This window comes from Phoca vitulina, unplaced genomic scaffold (genome assembly GCF_004348235.1).
Source record: "Phoca vitulina isolate PV1807 unplaced genomic scaffold, GSC_HSeal_1.0 scaffold2, whole genome shotgun sequence".
In the NCBI taxonomy this organism is placed as follows: domain Eukaryota; kingdom Metazoa; phylum Chordata; class Mammalia; order Carnivora; family Phocidae; genus Phoca; species Phoca vitulina.
Window position 1 is genome coordinate 85,326,137 of NW_022589705.1, and position 16,523 is coordinate 85,342,659.

Consider the following 16,523-nt stretch of genomic DNA (forward strand, 5'->3'; position numbering starts at 1 on the left):
TGTGGATTTGAGCCCCACTTTGGGTGTGGAGATTACTTAAATATTTGAGAGAGAGTGGGGGACAGAGGGAGAGAATCTTCCAGCACACTCCCTGCTCATAAAGACCCATGAGATCATGACCTGAGCTGAAACCAGGAGTCACACGCTTAACCAGCTATGCCACCCAGGCACCCCAAAAATGAATTCTGTAAGAAAAAAAAAATAGTTTTCAAAATAAAGGAGCCTTTAACAGAACTATTCCACTGACCCCTCTCCTCCCAAAGAAAAGCAAAAACAGTTTAAAAAATTCTGTAGGTAGGCAAAACATGTATTTAAAGAGCCATTTGTGGGTTTTTTGGTGTTTTTTTTTTGTGTGTGTTTTTTTTCTTTTTGCCATTTGGTTTAATTTGTAAAGCAAACAAATGTGTTTTAGCCACTTTTAATTAATTTTATAGATTATTTTTTAAAAGGAACAGTTGTAGGCTGCCTGGCTGCCTCAGTTGGTAGGGCCTGCAACTCTTGATCTCAGAGTCGTGATTTTGAGCCCTGCGATGGGCGTAGATCCTACTTAATTTAAAAAAAGAGTTGCTACTGGCCTGAAGGCAATCTTCAGTTGTCGTTTTATCTAATACTGTTTGTGCTCCGTGGCATTCTCAATTTTGGATGGTATTTCTGAGCCATTTGATGGCTCCAGTTGGCTCGTGACATCATGGAGAACCAGGTCGGGCATCACCCAGTATTATTCTAGTGGCTGTTACCAGTTTTACTTTCGCCTTCAGGGTGGAGGTTTCTCCCAAGAAGGGAGACCTCAGGAGGAAGTTGTCACCAGAATCCTAGCCAGTATTTGGTATAATTCAGAGATTGGCATGGTTTTGTGTCTTTGAAAACAGGAAAATGTTATTTTTTGTCTTTTATGTTTTGAAAGCCTTTCTTCAAGAGCTGGTAGATCGGGATAATTCCAAGTTTGAGGAGTGGTGTATCGAAATGGCCGAGATGCGCAAGCAAAGCGTGGACAAAGGAAAAGCTAAACATGAAGAGGTTAAGGAGCTGTACCAAAGGTTACCTGCTGGAGCTGGTCTGTAAGATATTCTGGGACAGCACTGTTGCCATGATGTGCCTTGTTTCTTTCATGTTCACAGATGTGTATGAACAAACTTGCCCCTACCCTGTCCTATAACCTACTCATGCCAGCTTAGGCACTACAGAATTACTGTGTAAACCAGCAATAATTTGATGTGTAGCATTCCATAGAATTTTCGTTATCATGTACTTTTAAAAACGGGAAGCTCTTAATAAATTACAAGGTTTAGGTCAGCGCTCTGCATATATATGAGTCTTACAGATGTTTCTATTTTGTGAGATACTAATTTGTTCTTAACAAAAGATCTGATTGGGTTACTATGGAAGCAACTCACTATGTTGTTTCCTTGCACAGTTTGTGCCCTGGCCGTATTAACCGGCATTTTTTTCTGTGAATACTATTTTTTATGATACTATTAGACTAATCTGAAATTTAATATCAAATGTTATGCTAAGAACAAGAGAGCTTTTTGCTGACCCCTAATTTCTTAAGAATTATCCCACATGAGCCAGCTCATCCCTTTACTGTGTATGTTTAATGCAAGTTTACCTAGTGCCTCAGAAAGAAAACCCCAACTTTTCCAGGCTACTATGCCATTAGTAGTGATAACGCTGTCTTTGTCATTTCATAGACAGAATTCCCCGTGCCCAATTCCTGCGTAAAGAAGAGGCAGTTTAATCCTAATTTTAGAAAATAAATACTCAAGTGTAATTGTACTTGTGGTTTTGTCTTTTTCATATCTTAATTTTCTATTACTGGTATAACTTCAAACAAAAGATGAATATAAATTGCTAAATCTGTAAGAATAGCTCTTAAAAGTTCTTTCTGAACTACATCTTATTGGATTCTGACCTTTCTTTGTAACCTGTTACTCTCACTCTGTCCCAAGGGTTGGGATTATTCTAAAAAGTTAGACTGACCTTAATTTTACTGGAAATGATTTGGGAATGAATATGATTCAGATCTCTAAGTTTATTCAAAAGAGTTGAGACCTAGAAATCTATTTTTTGAACTATATTCCCAGTTTCCTGCATTCACTGGATGAGAGAAAGGGACTAACTGAATCTAAAGTAAAATGCTGTTTTTGAACCACTCTTTAAAACTACCACATGGCCCAGAGACGTGATGTGTCAGGTTAACACATATTTGCGCTTCTCTTGGCTATTTTCATTCAGTCTATAAGAACCTGTTCTTATGTTCTTGGAATATGTCTCTTTATCAATACTTTCACCAGTAATGAACTTCATGATTTTTTCCCCATTTGCATTAAACTTACATAGTAGAAAATCTATGATGTGCTAAAATGTTGACAAATCCCAAAGCAGATGACCGTGGTTTTGTGCTGCCAATCCAAGTCTTTGTTATGCATATTCTAAATCCTACCTGTGTTTGTGAAAATATTTAAAGAAGAGTCCCTTACCTAAAATATAAGCCTCATTGGGAACACAAACCCTTTTGGCCTTGGTATTGAAATAAGTTCTCTCTAAATAATCTTAAATTTTATCTCTAGGTTGAGTGTTGCAAATATTTGTGATGCTACAGTCTTTCCTGGACTTTTATAACTCCCCAAAAGAAAATTCCTTCTTTTGAATCCAGGCATAAAAAAAAAAAAAGTTATAAGTAATTTTTAACCAAAATGTACGTTTTCCTTTGTAAATATTTTAACAAGTGCTTTCCTGTTTTGCCAAATGCTGAGATTTTAAACCTTTCGGTATCTCCAACTTGGCAAATAGAGTTCTCATTCCTTTCTGGTGGTTGATGACCCATGCCTTCGGAAGGTGGTGCTCAGATGGTTTCTGGATCACAAGTGATAGAGATCCTGCCATGAGTCTTTGTCTAGAGCAGAAGCATCTGTAGTGTAAAAACTTTCCAGAAGTAGATCTGCTTTAACTGTTGAGACTTGAGCTTGACCCTGATCCTCAGGGTTAGTCTTGGCAGAGATTGATACAGCTCTTTATAGTAATGGAGATTGAAAATGAAAGAGAGAGAGACCTATGTGACCACAGTCGCTCTTCCTCCCACGGGTCCTCCAGCATACTAAACTGGCACCCTGAATCTAGAAAATGGGCAGAATTAATAATATGGTATTACATCAGAATTCCAGGCCTGCTCTCTGCTCTCTTCCTCCTCTTACTATAAAATCAGACATGGTTTTTCTGATCTTCATATCTTACATTTAATTCATATGAAACTGCTCAAGACCAGAATATGCTTCACTGGGAGGTTTTCTGTGGGACTCTGGTAGGGGATTGGAGCATGTTGTCTTGAACAGACTGCCTTTGAACCACATTGTTGTCATATGGGTCGGGCATGGCTGCCCTGGTCGTTGAATCCCGGCAGACAGCCCTTGGCCAGGCGTGCTTTGTGCACGTGCAGTTTTCCTAGATTCCTTTTCTTAAAAGGGTCAGGGTCCTTACCGTGTATTCTTCCAGTTAGCCGTAGCAGGTGACAATCTGCTCTTTTCCCCTCTCCAGCTCCCAGGGAAATGAGAACACCTGCCAAATTATTCTTGCATGTGGCTCTGTGTCACAGTTCTGTTTTCCCTCCCTTTGATGGCCTTTAGATTAATAAAAATTTTAATCTATGGGACTGTATTTGGGAAAAGATGAGATATGCTAAAACTTTCATTTTCCTTTCTTGGATAGAGATCATTTGTCTTTGCATTCTTAAGATACCCAGTGTACTGTGTCCCTGGCAGTTTCAACGTGATAAATGGCAAATAAAATTGGGAGGTATTTTAAATTTAATGAACCACACCATTATATATTGTAAAGTGCCACGACCATGTTACCTATACTGAATGTTAAGGTCTCCTCTTTATATATTGTGTGAATGTATGATTAATTTTTCTATATCTCTTTTCTTCCAAAAAGCTCAAAATGCTTCACTTATCTTATCTTTTACATTCAACAACATCCCTGTGAGGTAGGTAGAAGGCAGGTATTATTACCTTCATTTTACAAATAAAAGACCTGAAGCATAGAGAGTTTAAGTGACTTGCTGAAGTTCAGTTTCTTGGTGGCAGAACTTGGATTAGACCTTGGTCTCAACTTGCAGTCATGAGCTCTTTCTCTGCAGCTGCATTAGGGCTGAGGACTCAGAAGGCTCTCAGTTGACAATGTATAGTCTTAGCACAAATACGGGATGTGACAATGCCGGATTTTGTTTTTGTAAAAATTGAAATATTTCAAACTAAACTTAAAATGGAAATTAGTCTTCTAGATTTGTAGTATAAAAGTGGTCAAAATGGGCTTTGAGTTGAATTGTCTATCCCTCAGATCTCATCAGAAGTAGTACATAATACAAATACGTAAATTCAATCTCTGTATGTTTTCTTCTATGTTTTATGCTGGGACTCACTGGAGATCTTTGTAAGTAATCAAAGCTGGCCCTTTGTCTTTAATTTTGACTTTTAGGGAACTCATGGACTCTGTTTTCCCAAATGAAAATTCAGTTTGAGGTGGTTTGGTTTTGTCTTAATTTTTGCAACTTCAAAATCAGTAACAATTCAATTCTAGTGTACTTCATCCTGAAATTTGTTTAAAAATAGCTTACTTTCTTGAAATACATAATAATGTGACAAATAGCTCATGATATGGATTGGGGTGGGGAAATCAAATACGTTTTAATTGACATCAGTATCCTCTTGGATGAAGAAAAGTTCAGTGGTTGAAACTGGCTTATAAAAGTGCGGTTATAGCTGATGAGGTTAATCTCTAACTTAGAACTCAGTCAGACGTTTCATTTTCAGTTCCACATGTATATCACATATTGGTGAAGTGTTTATGAAAATCATTTATGAAATAAACATAATAGGGAATGAGGTTATGTGACTTGTGAGCTGGCGTGGAGCATGTCTTTGTAGTTCACAATCATGGGTGTCCTGATCAGAGTTCTGTGCTGTCAAGCAAGACACTTCTCTCTGTGGATGCCTCTTTTGTAGAATGTGGTTAATAATACCAGCCGATCTCATAGGGCACTGTGCCGACTCGTCCCTGTCATGCACAGCTCCTTGAACCAGAAGAGGGTAGTTAAATGGAGCTTTGTGTCGCGGTCCTCAAACATTTCCCCTGAACAGTGATGCTTCTGATTCTGCTAACATTGGACAGGGTTTGCATTGTCTTTTGAGGAAAATGAATGTATCACTTAGTCAAAAAGCTGTAAAAATACATAGACTCTTTCCTTTCCTTTCTTCCTCAGAGCCCTATGAATTTGTCTCTCTCGAGTGGCTGCAGAAGTGGTTGGATGAATCGACACCCACCAAGCCTATTGATAATCACGCTTGCCTGTGTTCCCATGACAAGCTTCATCCTGACAAGATCTCAATTATGAAGAGAATATCTGAATATGCAGCCGACATTTTCTATAGTCGATACGGGGGAGGACCAAGACTAACTGGTAATTCGGGGTGTCTTCTCTGAGTACGAAGGAATTCATTAAGTCCTCACCCTGTGGTCTCTGTGATCATTGACCCAGACTCTGCCAGCCAGTCCAGATGTTCTGTACGCTTTGCAGAAAGAAAGGATTTGCTCAGTAAAGAAGTTATGTAGCATTATACATCACTTTTCATTGAGTTTCCTTGTTGTTTTCCTCCCAGAGGAGACAAAACTTTCTTCTTTTGAGAAAACCATCTGGTAGTATTTTGTTAGTTTGTTCAGTACTCTTCCAAGTACTCGAACCTTGGTCTGGTTGATTGCACGTCTACTGTAGATTGTTACTTAGCTTATGAATAGAAGCTGCTCAATTCTACTTTGAATATAGAGCTATATATAACGACATAGTATCCATAGTCTGTTTGGTTCTGGTTGTCTCTCCTCAAAACATTTTTCATTTTAATGGCAACATAAGCCCCACCTCCAATCTATAGGTGAATGTGCTAAAACAAAATTGTGTGATCACCCTCCCTCCCTCTTTCTACATTAAGTGCTGTTTTCTGAATGTGTAGAACTTACTGCATAAAAACTGGCATTTAACTGCCTGATCCAGGCCATCTCTTGTACACATCTGGAGTTTTGCTTTCTAAATTTGTTTTTGATTCATGATCAATGAACTAAGCAGTGATTAGATCTTCCAAAGAATCACATTTCATAGGATCCCTACAACTGTGAGTTTTAAATCGGCCCTTGATGGTTCTCCCCCCCCCCCACAGTGTTCTATGCTTTGAAGTGTTCCAATATTTCATATTCACATGAAGCTCTCAATTAACATATTTATAGTTGTCAGATATGTTGTCTCCCCCCACCTTAGAGCCTCAATTGTTTAACTCTAGTCTTGTAAAATATGCATCTAAACCTTGTAGAATAAAGTCCTTGAGGGCATAGGCTGTTTTACCATATTATGACATTTCATCTCTCATTGTTCTTTCTTTATGCAGATACCAATTTTGCTGTCTTGAGATCTGTATCAACCTAAATAATTTAGGATGTATACCAGTTTTCCCTATTGTCAAAACTTGTGACTTTGCTTTAGAATTCTGTGTTCTGTGAAGTCCTGACACTTTGCTCACAGGTAATCTGTGCTTGAATGAACTTCATTTGCTCTTCTTCTCTCTCACCTCTAGTGAAAGCCCTGTGTAAGGAGTGTGTGGTAGAACGCTGTCGTGTGTTGCGTCTGAAGAGCCAACTAAATGAAGATTATAAAACTGTTAATAATCTGCTAAAGGCGACGGTAAAGGGGTATGTTACACAGCGTATACTGTTGTTGATAAACCAAAATAGTTGTAAGAGGTAATAACCAAATGGCTTGTAATCTATAGACAATAGGAGTTAGGGTTTTTCGAAGAAAGAAGGGCAATGACGTGGACGTCAGGGAGGTTAGATTTTTGCAGTGATTGCCATTGTGGTTCAAGATGAACAAAGCCAAGTCACTCAGGCTTTGCTACTGTATTCCATCCATCAGAAAAGTAGAAGCAGAGGTGCGGGTCTGAGGTCCGACCAGACCAAGGCAGCATGGTAGTATGTGTTCAGGTGTGGGTGTGTCCCCTCTAGAGAGGCTGAAGTGTATTAACAGAGGGTACCCAGGGGAGCATCCTTGGCAGAAATACCCAGCATACTTGGAGTGTGTCAAGTGCCACTCCCCAGTGGACCTCTGGACCTGGGAACCAATAAACTCAGATGGCATTTATTATGGAGCTTATTATATCTGGGTTTAACTTCTGTTACATATTTTCCAAATAAAGATTAACCTAGTTCACTGTTTTTTGGTCATTCTGCAAACAGCCTCAGGACTCCTTAAATGTGTGTTTGTATGTAGACATGGATATATATATGTGAGGACCCGTATGTGTGCTTGAAGGCACAGCTGTATTTCTTTGGGAGTAGTAGTCAAGGGAAAGAAAGTAGCCCATTGTGTTGTGTTCAGTGTGAATGTAATTGAGGAAGCAGGATAAGATTTGGGATGGAAACAGAATCTGAGATAACTGCATTTCAGTAGTGAAGAGTGAAAATGGCCAAAACATGGGAGTGGGTTAAAAACTGTGTGGACAGTAGCAGATTTTGAATGTTTGTAATTCATTTTTAGTTCATGACCTTTACACATAGAGAAGGGGAAGGGGGCCATTAGGAAATGCTACTTGTGGGGCGCCTGGGTGGCTCAGTTGGTTAGGCGACTGCCTTCGGCTCAGGTCATGATCCTGGAGTCCCTGGATCAAGTCCCGCATCGGGCTCCCTGCTCGGCAGGGAGTCTGCTTCTCCCTCTGACCCTCCCCGCTCTCATGTGCTCTCTCTCATTCTCTCTCTCTCAGATAAATAAATAAAATCTTAAGAAAAAAAAAAAAAAGGAAATGCTACTTGTGTGATTTCACATGGTCTCTGTTCTGCAGCAATGATGGATTTTGGGTGGGGAAGTCCTCCCTGCGCAGTTGGCGCCAGCTCGCTCTTGAACAGTTAGATGAACCAGATGGTGATGTAGACCAAAGCAACGGGAAAATGAACGGCAACACCTTGAACAAAGGTAATGTGAAAAGTCTCTGTGTTGGTGGTCGTGGACGATACCACAGAATTCCCATCTGTGCAATTTCATAGGCCATTTTTATTAAACCCAAAGCTCTCAAGTGTCTCAGAACAAATAAAAGATTGTTTTGTTTTTTTTTTTAAGATTTTATTTTATTTGTCAGAGAGAGAGTGCGCGAGTGTGTATAAGCAAGGGGATTGGCAGGCAGAGGGAGAAGCGGACTCCCTGCCAAGCAAGGAGCCCAATGCAGGACTTGATCCCAGGACCCTGGGATCATGACCTGAGCCGAAGGCAGCCGCCCAACCAACTGAGCCACCCAGGCGTCCCAAGATTGTTAAGATACTGAAATTGAGCAAGGGCTCAGCAGCTCACATGAGGAATTCTGTGTGCCCTGGCATCCTTTTTGCTCCTGGTCTCTCCAATTAATCATGTGCAAAATTCTTTTTAAATTCTGCTCCAGACTAAAATTTTTAAGAAAGGTGAGTCTGGTGCCAGTTACATAGTATATTGGCAGCTCAGTATGTTTGGTTTTATAGATTATCTGCCACATTTACAGGCTGCCTTTGGCAAATAAAATGAGCTTGTACTGCTGCGTTTTTTATCCAGGAGAGAAGGCAGCTTATGAATAGCATTTTGCTTTTAAATTCTTCTGAGTTTTCTGAAGCTGTGCTTTCAAGTAGGAAATTATGTTAATATAGGTCAACCACTAAATTGAATTTTATAATCAGTGTTTTATAAGATACAAGGGGAATTAAGGCTCTAAAATTATTTGTAGGTTTAAAATGGAAGCTAGTGGTTTGATCAGTCTATTCAGGCACAATTAGTGACCCTGAAGTGGTTGTTTCACTTAGTTTTCTTATCCAGATAATTAGGATCTACATACATAGATTTTTAAAAAATTATCCTTATAATATTCTTAAACTTTTTACTGAAATATTCTGAATTTTCTTGGTGTGGCTCTTCCCATATGACTACCTTTTAATTTTTTTGTATGTTTTTTTATTTTAATAAATGGCTATGATTATTTTTCTGAAGGATAGTTAACACACAGTGTTACGTTACTGTCAGGTATTCAGCACAGTAATTCAACAGCTCTTAACTTTTTTTTTTTTTTTAAGATTTTCCTTATTTATTTGACAGAGAGAGAGAGACAGCGAGAGAGGGAACACAGGCAGGGGGAGTGGGAGAGGGAGAAGCAGGCTTCCCGCGGAGCAGGGAGCCCGATGCGGGGCTCGATCCCAGGACCCTGGGATCATGACCTGAGCCGGAGGCAGACGCTTAATGACTGAGTCACCCAGGCGCACCATCTCTTAACTTTTTAAGAAAATAAAAATCCCAGGGGCGCCTGGGTGGCTCAGTCGTTGAGCGTCTGCCTTCGGCTCAGGTCATGGTACCAGGGTCCTGGGATCAAGCCCCACATTGGGCTCCCTGCTCCTCGGGAGGTCTGCTTCTCCCTCTCCCTCTGCCTGCTGCTCTGCCTGCTTGTGTTCTCTCTATGTCAAATAAATAAATAAAATCTTTAAAAAAAAAAAAAAGAAAATAAAAACCCCAAAGCCACTATTTGTTTTAAGCTATGATTTTTAATATTTTCAAATTTGAAGAGTATTTTTTTTTTCCCCTTATGGTTAGAAAAAAAATCTTGCTCTGCTGTACAATTCATGAACTTAACCTTAGTTTCAATGTTATTGTCCTGTCATTTAAAAACCATATTTTTAGTAGCATCATATGACCCAGTGTGTTAAATATTTACTTGGTGCTCTTTTAAGCTTCTTTATGTGTTAGTGGTCCTTTTTTTTCTTTTTCCTTTTTTTTTAAGCTTGTAAGTAATCTCAACACCCAACATAGGGCTCAAAATCAAAAAACTCCGAGATCGAGTCACACACTCCACCAACTGAGCCAGCCAGGCACCCCAGTGATTCTTCCTTTTAAGTAAACTCAGATGCCATAATAGAAAGTACCTTGATGTTGGCCTAGCTTAAAAATAGTTTTCGTGTTGGTTTGAGAGTAATATGTTTCTCTTCTCCCCCTTCCTCCATTCAGAGATTTTAAGAGCTTGAAGCAGTGCAGAAGGTACAGAGTAAAATCTGCAAGCCGTTACACCAGATATAATTGCTATAAAAATAGGGTTTTATTTTGTATTTTAATAATGGCACTCCTGTAGATGCAGTTGTGCATTTTGTTCTCTTAGAATACATGGTTCTTTTTATTTAGTGGCTGCATTTCGTTGTATGGATGTATTCTATTTAACTGATTCTTTTTCAGTTTTGTACTATTAGTGTATAAGAACAGATAAAGTGAGCGTCCTTAGGTATGCATAACTTCCCAGACGTTGTTGGATCAGAGAATCACACCCACTTATAATTGGCAATACGTACTGATAACGTATTGGTAAATTTTCTCCAGAAAGCATATGGGGGCTTATTTTTCCATGCTTTTGTCCACATGAAGAGTATGCTTTTCACATCAGCTTTTTACTAGTCTGATATATGAAAAATGATTTAGCAGTGTCAGGGCTTTGCCTTTCAAAATTATCATCGAGATCGACCATGGTCCTTTATTTGAGAAGTAGTTGTATTTGTGTATGTGACAGAGAGAGTGTCCTTCGTATGCCCGGTTTTCTACTGAGCTTTTTAATGTGATTAATAAATATTCTTTAAATGTCTTATGTACTTAAACTAAAACCCATGGATAACTTTTGTAATCTCCTTAGACTTCAGACTTTTTATCTGACCGTGTACCTCGTATACACAACTACAAATTTATGGTGACACAGTGTAGACAGATAGGAAAAGTGGGTATTGGAAGAGAAATGTTAATGGGAAAGGCTCAGTTCTTAATATATATTTTGATGTTAAAGGTTAAGTCCTTATTTCTCATTAGTCTTTTCTGAAGCTTTCTGTTTAACCCCTAAAAGAATAGGTGGGTGAAAATGACATGACATATAGATGATTAACTTGGTTTATGATCCTGTATTCTGAATAGCTTGATGAGAATTAATGGAAGGATATGTAAAGTATTTTTCAATTTGAAAAAAGGAACATTTTCTTGCATAATCTAAATCTTGAAAAAGTAAAACTGCCATTCAGATAATTTTCTTTCCTTTTAAGGGAAAGAAATATAACACTTCCTAACAGTAGCAGGTAGGAATCACTTGGGTCTAATTTTTAGAATGTTTTAAGTTTTCTTTGTTCAAAATTGTGCACAGTCGTATCTCTGCTACTTTAAACTTCAACTATAATAGCTAGAGTGGTTATTATCTGTATTTCTTTTGATTAGATGAATCAAAAGAAGAAAGAAAAGAAGAGGAGGAGGAATTAAATTTTAATGAAGACATTCTTTGTCCACATGGTAAGCTGGAAGCATACCTCTTCCGTTGCTAGTCTGACATTAGCGTATCATAAATGTGTTGTTCAGTGTTTTGCCGCATTTCTTAGGGATTAGGCCCTGACATGGCAGCCAGGGTGGAGTAACAGGCTTTCTAACCTGTGCTTGATTGTTAATGTTTCTGTTCTCTTACTCCCCCTTTAAAAAATTTTATTTGTTTGTCAGAGAGAGAGACAGAGAGCACAAGCAGGGGGAGAGGCAGGCAGAGGGAGAAGCAGGCTCCCCGCTGAGCAGGGAGCCCGATGCAGGACTCAATCCCAGGACCCTGGGATCATGACCTGAGCCGAAGGCAGACGCCCAACTGGCTGAGCCACCCAGGCGTGCCTGTTCTTTTATCCTTTTTAATAGTTAGCTTCTTACTGCCTCTTTTCATACCAGTGTCTCTCATATCCTTTGTTCTTTCCTTGCAAAAAATTAAAAAAAAAATACAAAATAGGATTTTCCCATATTTAGAGAAGAAACTTTTTTGCCACTTGCCACATTGAAGGACTATCTGACTTTAAAAGGAAGAATTTCAGTTATGTCCCATGACTGTGAGTCTTTGTTCTACTTGAACATTTTCAGAACAGTGTTTATACATTTCTTAATATTATCAGGGCTATTTCTTGTTTCATTTCATATTCATTTCCTGACCAGCTGCTGTGTGCTATGTACTCTTAATAATTTACAGGTTTTCACTAATTCTGTGTATCTGCTTACGTATTTCTTATTTGTCCTAGGGAGTGCTTACTTCTAATAAGTAACTTTCTGCAAGGGACTTGTTGTAGATGAGACATGGTTTTCCATTCTGTTAGCACTGTGAAAGTCAAACAGGCATCTGCTTCTCAAAGCCACTTCATCAGTGTCCCCGTCCCCGACTGTGTTCAATTCTTACTAGTTCATTATGAACCATTGCATGTTATCTCAACACCTACCCTCATGCACACTAGTCCTTTTATATCAAGAGTCCTTGAGGACACTAGTGATAACAGCTGTCACCGGAGTGGTATTTGTAGGCTGGTCTTTTGGATATTGTCGCATTGTGCTTTAGCTGACTAGTTGAGGGACTGCGCTTACTTGTTTACTGGCCATATAGTTGGGAGGGGGAATCATCTTGGGGTGTGGATTTGAGTCTCTGTGGGTCCCAAGCCAATTTGTCCTTCCTGTCCCATCACCATGCCTCCAGTTGGCCCCGCTTACACTGCAGTGCACAGGAGGAGCACAAAGCAGGGAAGACAAGACTTCGCACATGGTTGACAGATTGAGTAGGTAGAAGAAGGTGAAGTGAATTTTCTCATGATGCTTTCATACCAGCTTTTGTCTCTCTTTTTTTTTTTTTAAGATTTTATTTATTTATTTGACAAAGTGATAGAAGCACAAGTAGACAGAGAGGCAGGCAGGCAGAGAGAGAGGGAGAAGCAGGCTCTCCGCTGAGCAGGGAGCCCGATGCGGGACTCAATCCCAGGACCCTGGGATCATGACCTGAGCTGAAGGCAGACGCTTAACTGACTGAGCCACCCAGGCGCCCCCATACCAGCTTTCCTTTCCCTTAACCAACATAGCATGAATGTAGACAGTGGGGCACGTTCCTCCCTTTTGAGAGTTGAGGCGTCTGTGGCACAGTGCTGACCTTCCTGCTTAGTGCCCCCCAGCTGTTTGAAACGGTGTCAGAACTCAGACTGTCATCTTACCCCTTAACTCATTGACTTTTGCTCTGTCTTCCCACCTCTTGACTCATCCTGTCATTTCAGGATTACAGTTGTGACAAAAAGCATGGCAGAGCTGAATGTGATTTCAGGACTTGTGCTGCACTCCTCAGCTGAAAATTTGAGCACAAGAGCTGGGTTTTAGATCTTTAGCTTGATCTCAACTCAGTGGTTTTACATTATCTTGTATTTTATTTTATTATTTTTTTACAAAAGTAGTACACTCAGCAAGGGGCTTGAACCCACGGCCCTGAGATCCGGAGTCGCGTGCTCCACCCACTGAGCCAACCAGGCGCCCTTACTTTATCTAGTAGTTTAAAAGCATGGTTCTCAACGACTGTTTTTGTGGACCTCACTTTCCAGTGTACTAGGTTGGGACCAAGGTTTTCAGGTGCAGGATATTGGACCTTACTTAGAAACCCACTTCACTCATGAGGTTTATATTAAAACTCATTCCTGAACTGTGGTGGTGGTGGTAATAGCACTAATGAGTAATAAGAGGGTAGTGGACATGAACTGAATGTTTACCCTGTGTCCAGTGGTTTTATAAGTGTATAAATATTAACTCATTTAATCTCTACAACAACCCTGAGTGGTCAGTATTACTGTCATATCCATCATACTGATGAGTGAGTAAACTGAGGCACGAAGAGGTGAGAATTATCTGCTGAAAGTCACTGCACTTGATGGGTAGTTTTGCAGAGACTAGGTATATAATTGTCTGTTGGAAATTATTTTTCGTCAGAAACTGGGAGGAATTGTTCCCTTTTAGCATACCGTTTGTCCAAAGCCAAAAGGTTACATTTTTTCTTCCATTTCTGGCAGCTTGTAAGATTTTTGTCTCCAGTGTTGTGACATCTCAACTCAACCTGCCTTGGTGTGGGCCTGCCCTCCTCTGTTGTGCAAGATGCTCCCTGGATGCCATGCGTGTGGCCGAGTCTGGTGACAACGAGCTTTGCTGTTAGGGGGCCCTGGCTGGGCTGTTGCTGTGGGGAGTTCCCGCGGTCCATATCTGCTCTTGGGCTACTCAGATTTTTCCATAAGCATCTTCCACTTTAATTCTTGGAAAGTGCAGACTGGGCTGTCAGTGCTCTGGGGTCATGAGAGACAAGAGGATTTGGGAGTCTCTGGCTTCTGTGTGGAAACATTAATCCCATCTCAGCTCATGACCACATTCATCCCTGCACTCTGCAGGGGCCTGAGGCTGCAAGTTGCCAGAGAAGCCTGTGGCATTCTGTGGGTAGAGTGTTTGTTACCTATAGGGCATAGGGAAAGGGACTGAAAATTTTACTGCCTTCTAAGTACAGACTTTTGGTCTGTTCTCCTGTTTTTTAATGCCATCTGAACTTCTGTGTACTCCCAATTCCTGGGTCACTGTGCTCCCAATTCCTGGGTCACTGGGGTGCAGTTCTGCAATGTGGTAAATCTGGTTACTTCCTGACTTTTGCCAATTTAAAATTCCTTTCTCTTGTGTCTCATTTATTTCCTTTTAAGCTTCAAAAAGTTTTGTTGGCATTGTTCCCTCTATGTTCTCTTTATCCATCATTATGATTTAATACCTTTTTTTTTTTTTAAACCCCTTTACTCTGGCGGCGCCTGGGTGGCTCAGTCAGTTAAGCAAGTGTCCAACTCTTGATTTTGGCTCAGGTCATGATCTCAGGGTTGTGAGATCAAGCCCCGTGTTGGGCTCCGCACGCAGTGAGGATTCTCCTTGGGATTCTCCTCAGCTCACTCTGCCCTTCGCCCCACTGCATGCTCGCACTCTCTCTTTCTCTCTCTCTCTCTCTCTCTCAAGTAAATAAATCTTAAAAAAAATTAAAAAAAAAAAAATCCCTTTACTCTGGTTTAATGTTATTTAGTAGTCACCAAAAATCCAGTTTGGAAATTTCATTTTTATCTGGGTGTCCTTATTTTGAATTTGCATATTTTTACTGTAAAATCCCAATATATCTATAAAGCCCTGTGTATATTTAATACATCAGATTTATGTGAATTAATCACCAGCTTATATTCCATTAGATTTACTACTGCTATAGAGTTCAGTATTTATTGCAGATACTATTATATGTATCAAGCTTTCTTACCCAGTTCATTTTGTATTTATTTAAGTGGATAACCTTCCTATATAACCTTTCTTTTTTCTTTTTTTTTTTTTTTTTAATAAAATTCATTCATTTATTTGAGAGAGACAGCGCCTGCTTGCTAATGAGCTGGGGAGGGGCAGAGAGAAGCAGACCACCCAGCTGAGCCAGGGACCACCCCCCACCCCCAATGTGGGGCTGGATCCCAGGCCCTGAGATCATGACCTGAGCTGAAATCAAGAGATGGTCACTTAACCGACTGAGCCATCCAGGCACCCCTAAACCTTTCTTATTACACAATTTGCTTGGCAATTTGGCAGTTTTTTGTTGTTTTTATAAGTTCTTCAGATGCTCTGTACCCCCAAGTTATTATAGTTTGAAGTAGATTTTGTGGGTGAGGGTATGTATGCACAATCTAAACTCATCGTTTACTAGATTTCTGTGTTTACCCGAAGAATCCTTGGGTATTAGGTTATCCAGTGTGTTTGTTGAATTTGATCTCTCATGGCTAATTTGATCTTGTGTTGGGAGATGTTGCTCCAGGATGAATTTCGTTGATTGGCTTTTTCTTTTCAAATTTAGGAAAGTGATACTTATTACAGGATACAAGTCTAAAAATTCATATACCACAAGTAAAAGTTAGTGATTGTAAGGTCATAAACAAGATTCAGGTATGTTCAGTCATGGCGGTTATTAAAATGATAGGACACTAAGTTTAGGAACATGATATAAGAAGTACAGGGAAGGACTTTATTAAATGAAACTGCAATAAAATGGTTTATTAAAATAGTCTTCTGACTTCAGAAATAAATTTAGGTTGTTTTTATACACATCCAGCATTACGACAAGTCATTAAGTAGAAATGCCCTCCCATCAGAACAAGGGCAACACGTCCCCAGTGACAGGAAATCCCATTAAAGTGTGTGTGTGTTTGTGTTACTGTTTCCTTTGTTCACGTACCTTTTCTGAACCATGTATGTACAGATACAGCACATACATAGTCTTCAGTCCTTTTGGGGTGGGGGGAGAAGAAAGAAATCACTTTAAAGTTATAATTGCCTTGGAGTTCTTTTAAATCAGATTGTGGAAATCTGCTGTCATCTTTTTTATGGCTGCATTATATTTCACCATAAAGATGCACTAAATTAGAATCTGATAATCCAATTAACCTTAAAAAAAGTTCCCAGGTTGTCTGAGGATAGACTTATTGGAGTAGGTCTTCATGACCTCAGGAAATTTAAGTCAACAGCCTACTCAGAAAGAAAGTTAATTTTTACAGTGTGACCTATTTTCTCTGATAATAAGTTTTGTAAAGCAATCTTTTCTTGGGGTATTCAAAGCTCAGTAAGAGATAGAAGGTAA

General features: G+C 39.7%; 1 protein-coding gene across 2 annotated transcripts in view; it reads left to right on the forward strand.

Annotated features, from left to right (window-relative positions):
• USP48 (ubiquitin specific peptidase 48) overlaps nt 1-16,523 on the forward strand; it is a 93,968-nt gene that overhangs the window by 48,107 nt on the left and 29,338 nt on the right. For both annotated transcript variants that reach the window (XM_032391755.1, XM_032391764.1), the window contains exons 11-15: nt 905-1,054; nt 5,261-5,458; nt 6,621-6,735; nt 7,881-8,011; nt 11,288-11,359. In XM_032391755.1, coding sequence (XP_032247646.1) covers nt 905-1,054; nt 5,261-5,458; nt 6,621-6,735; nt 7,881-8,011; nt 11,288-11,359 — 666 coding nt within the window. The remainder of the gene's footprint in view (nt 1-904; nt 1,055-5,260; nt 5,459-6,620; nt 6,736-7,880; nt 8,012-11,287; nt 11,360-16,523) is intronic.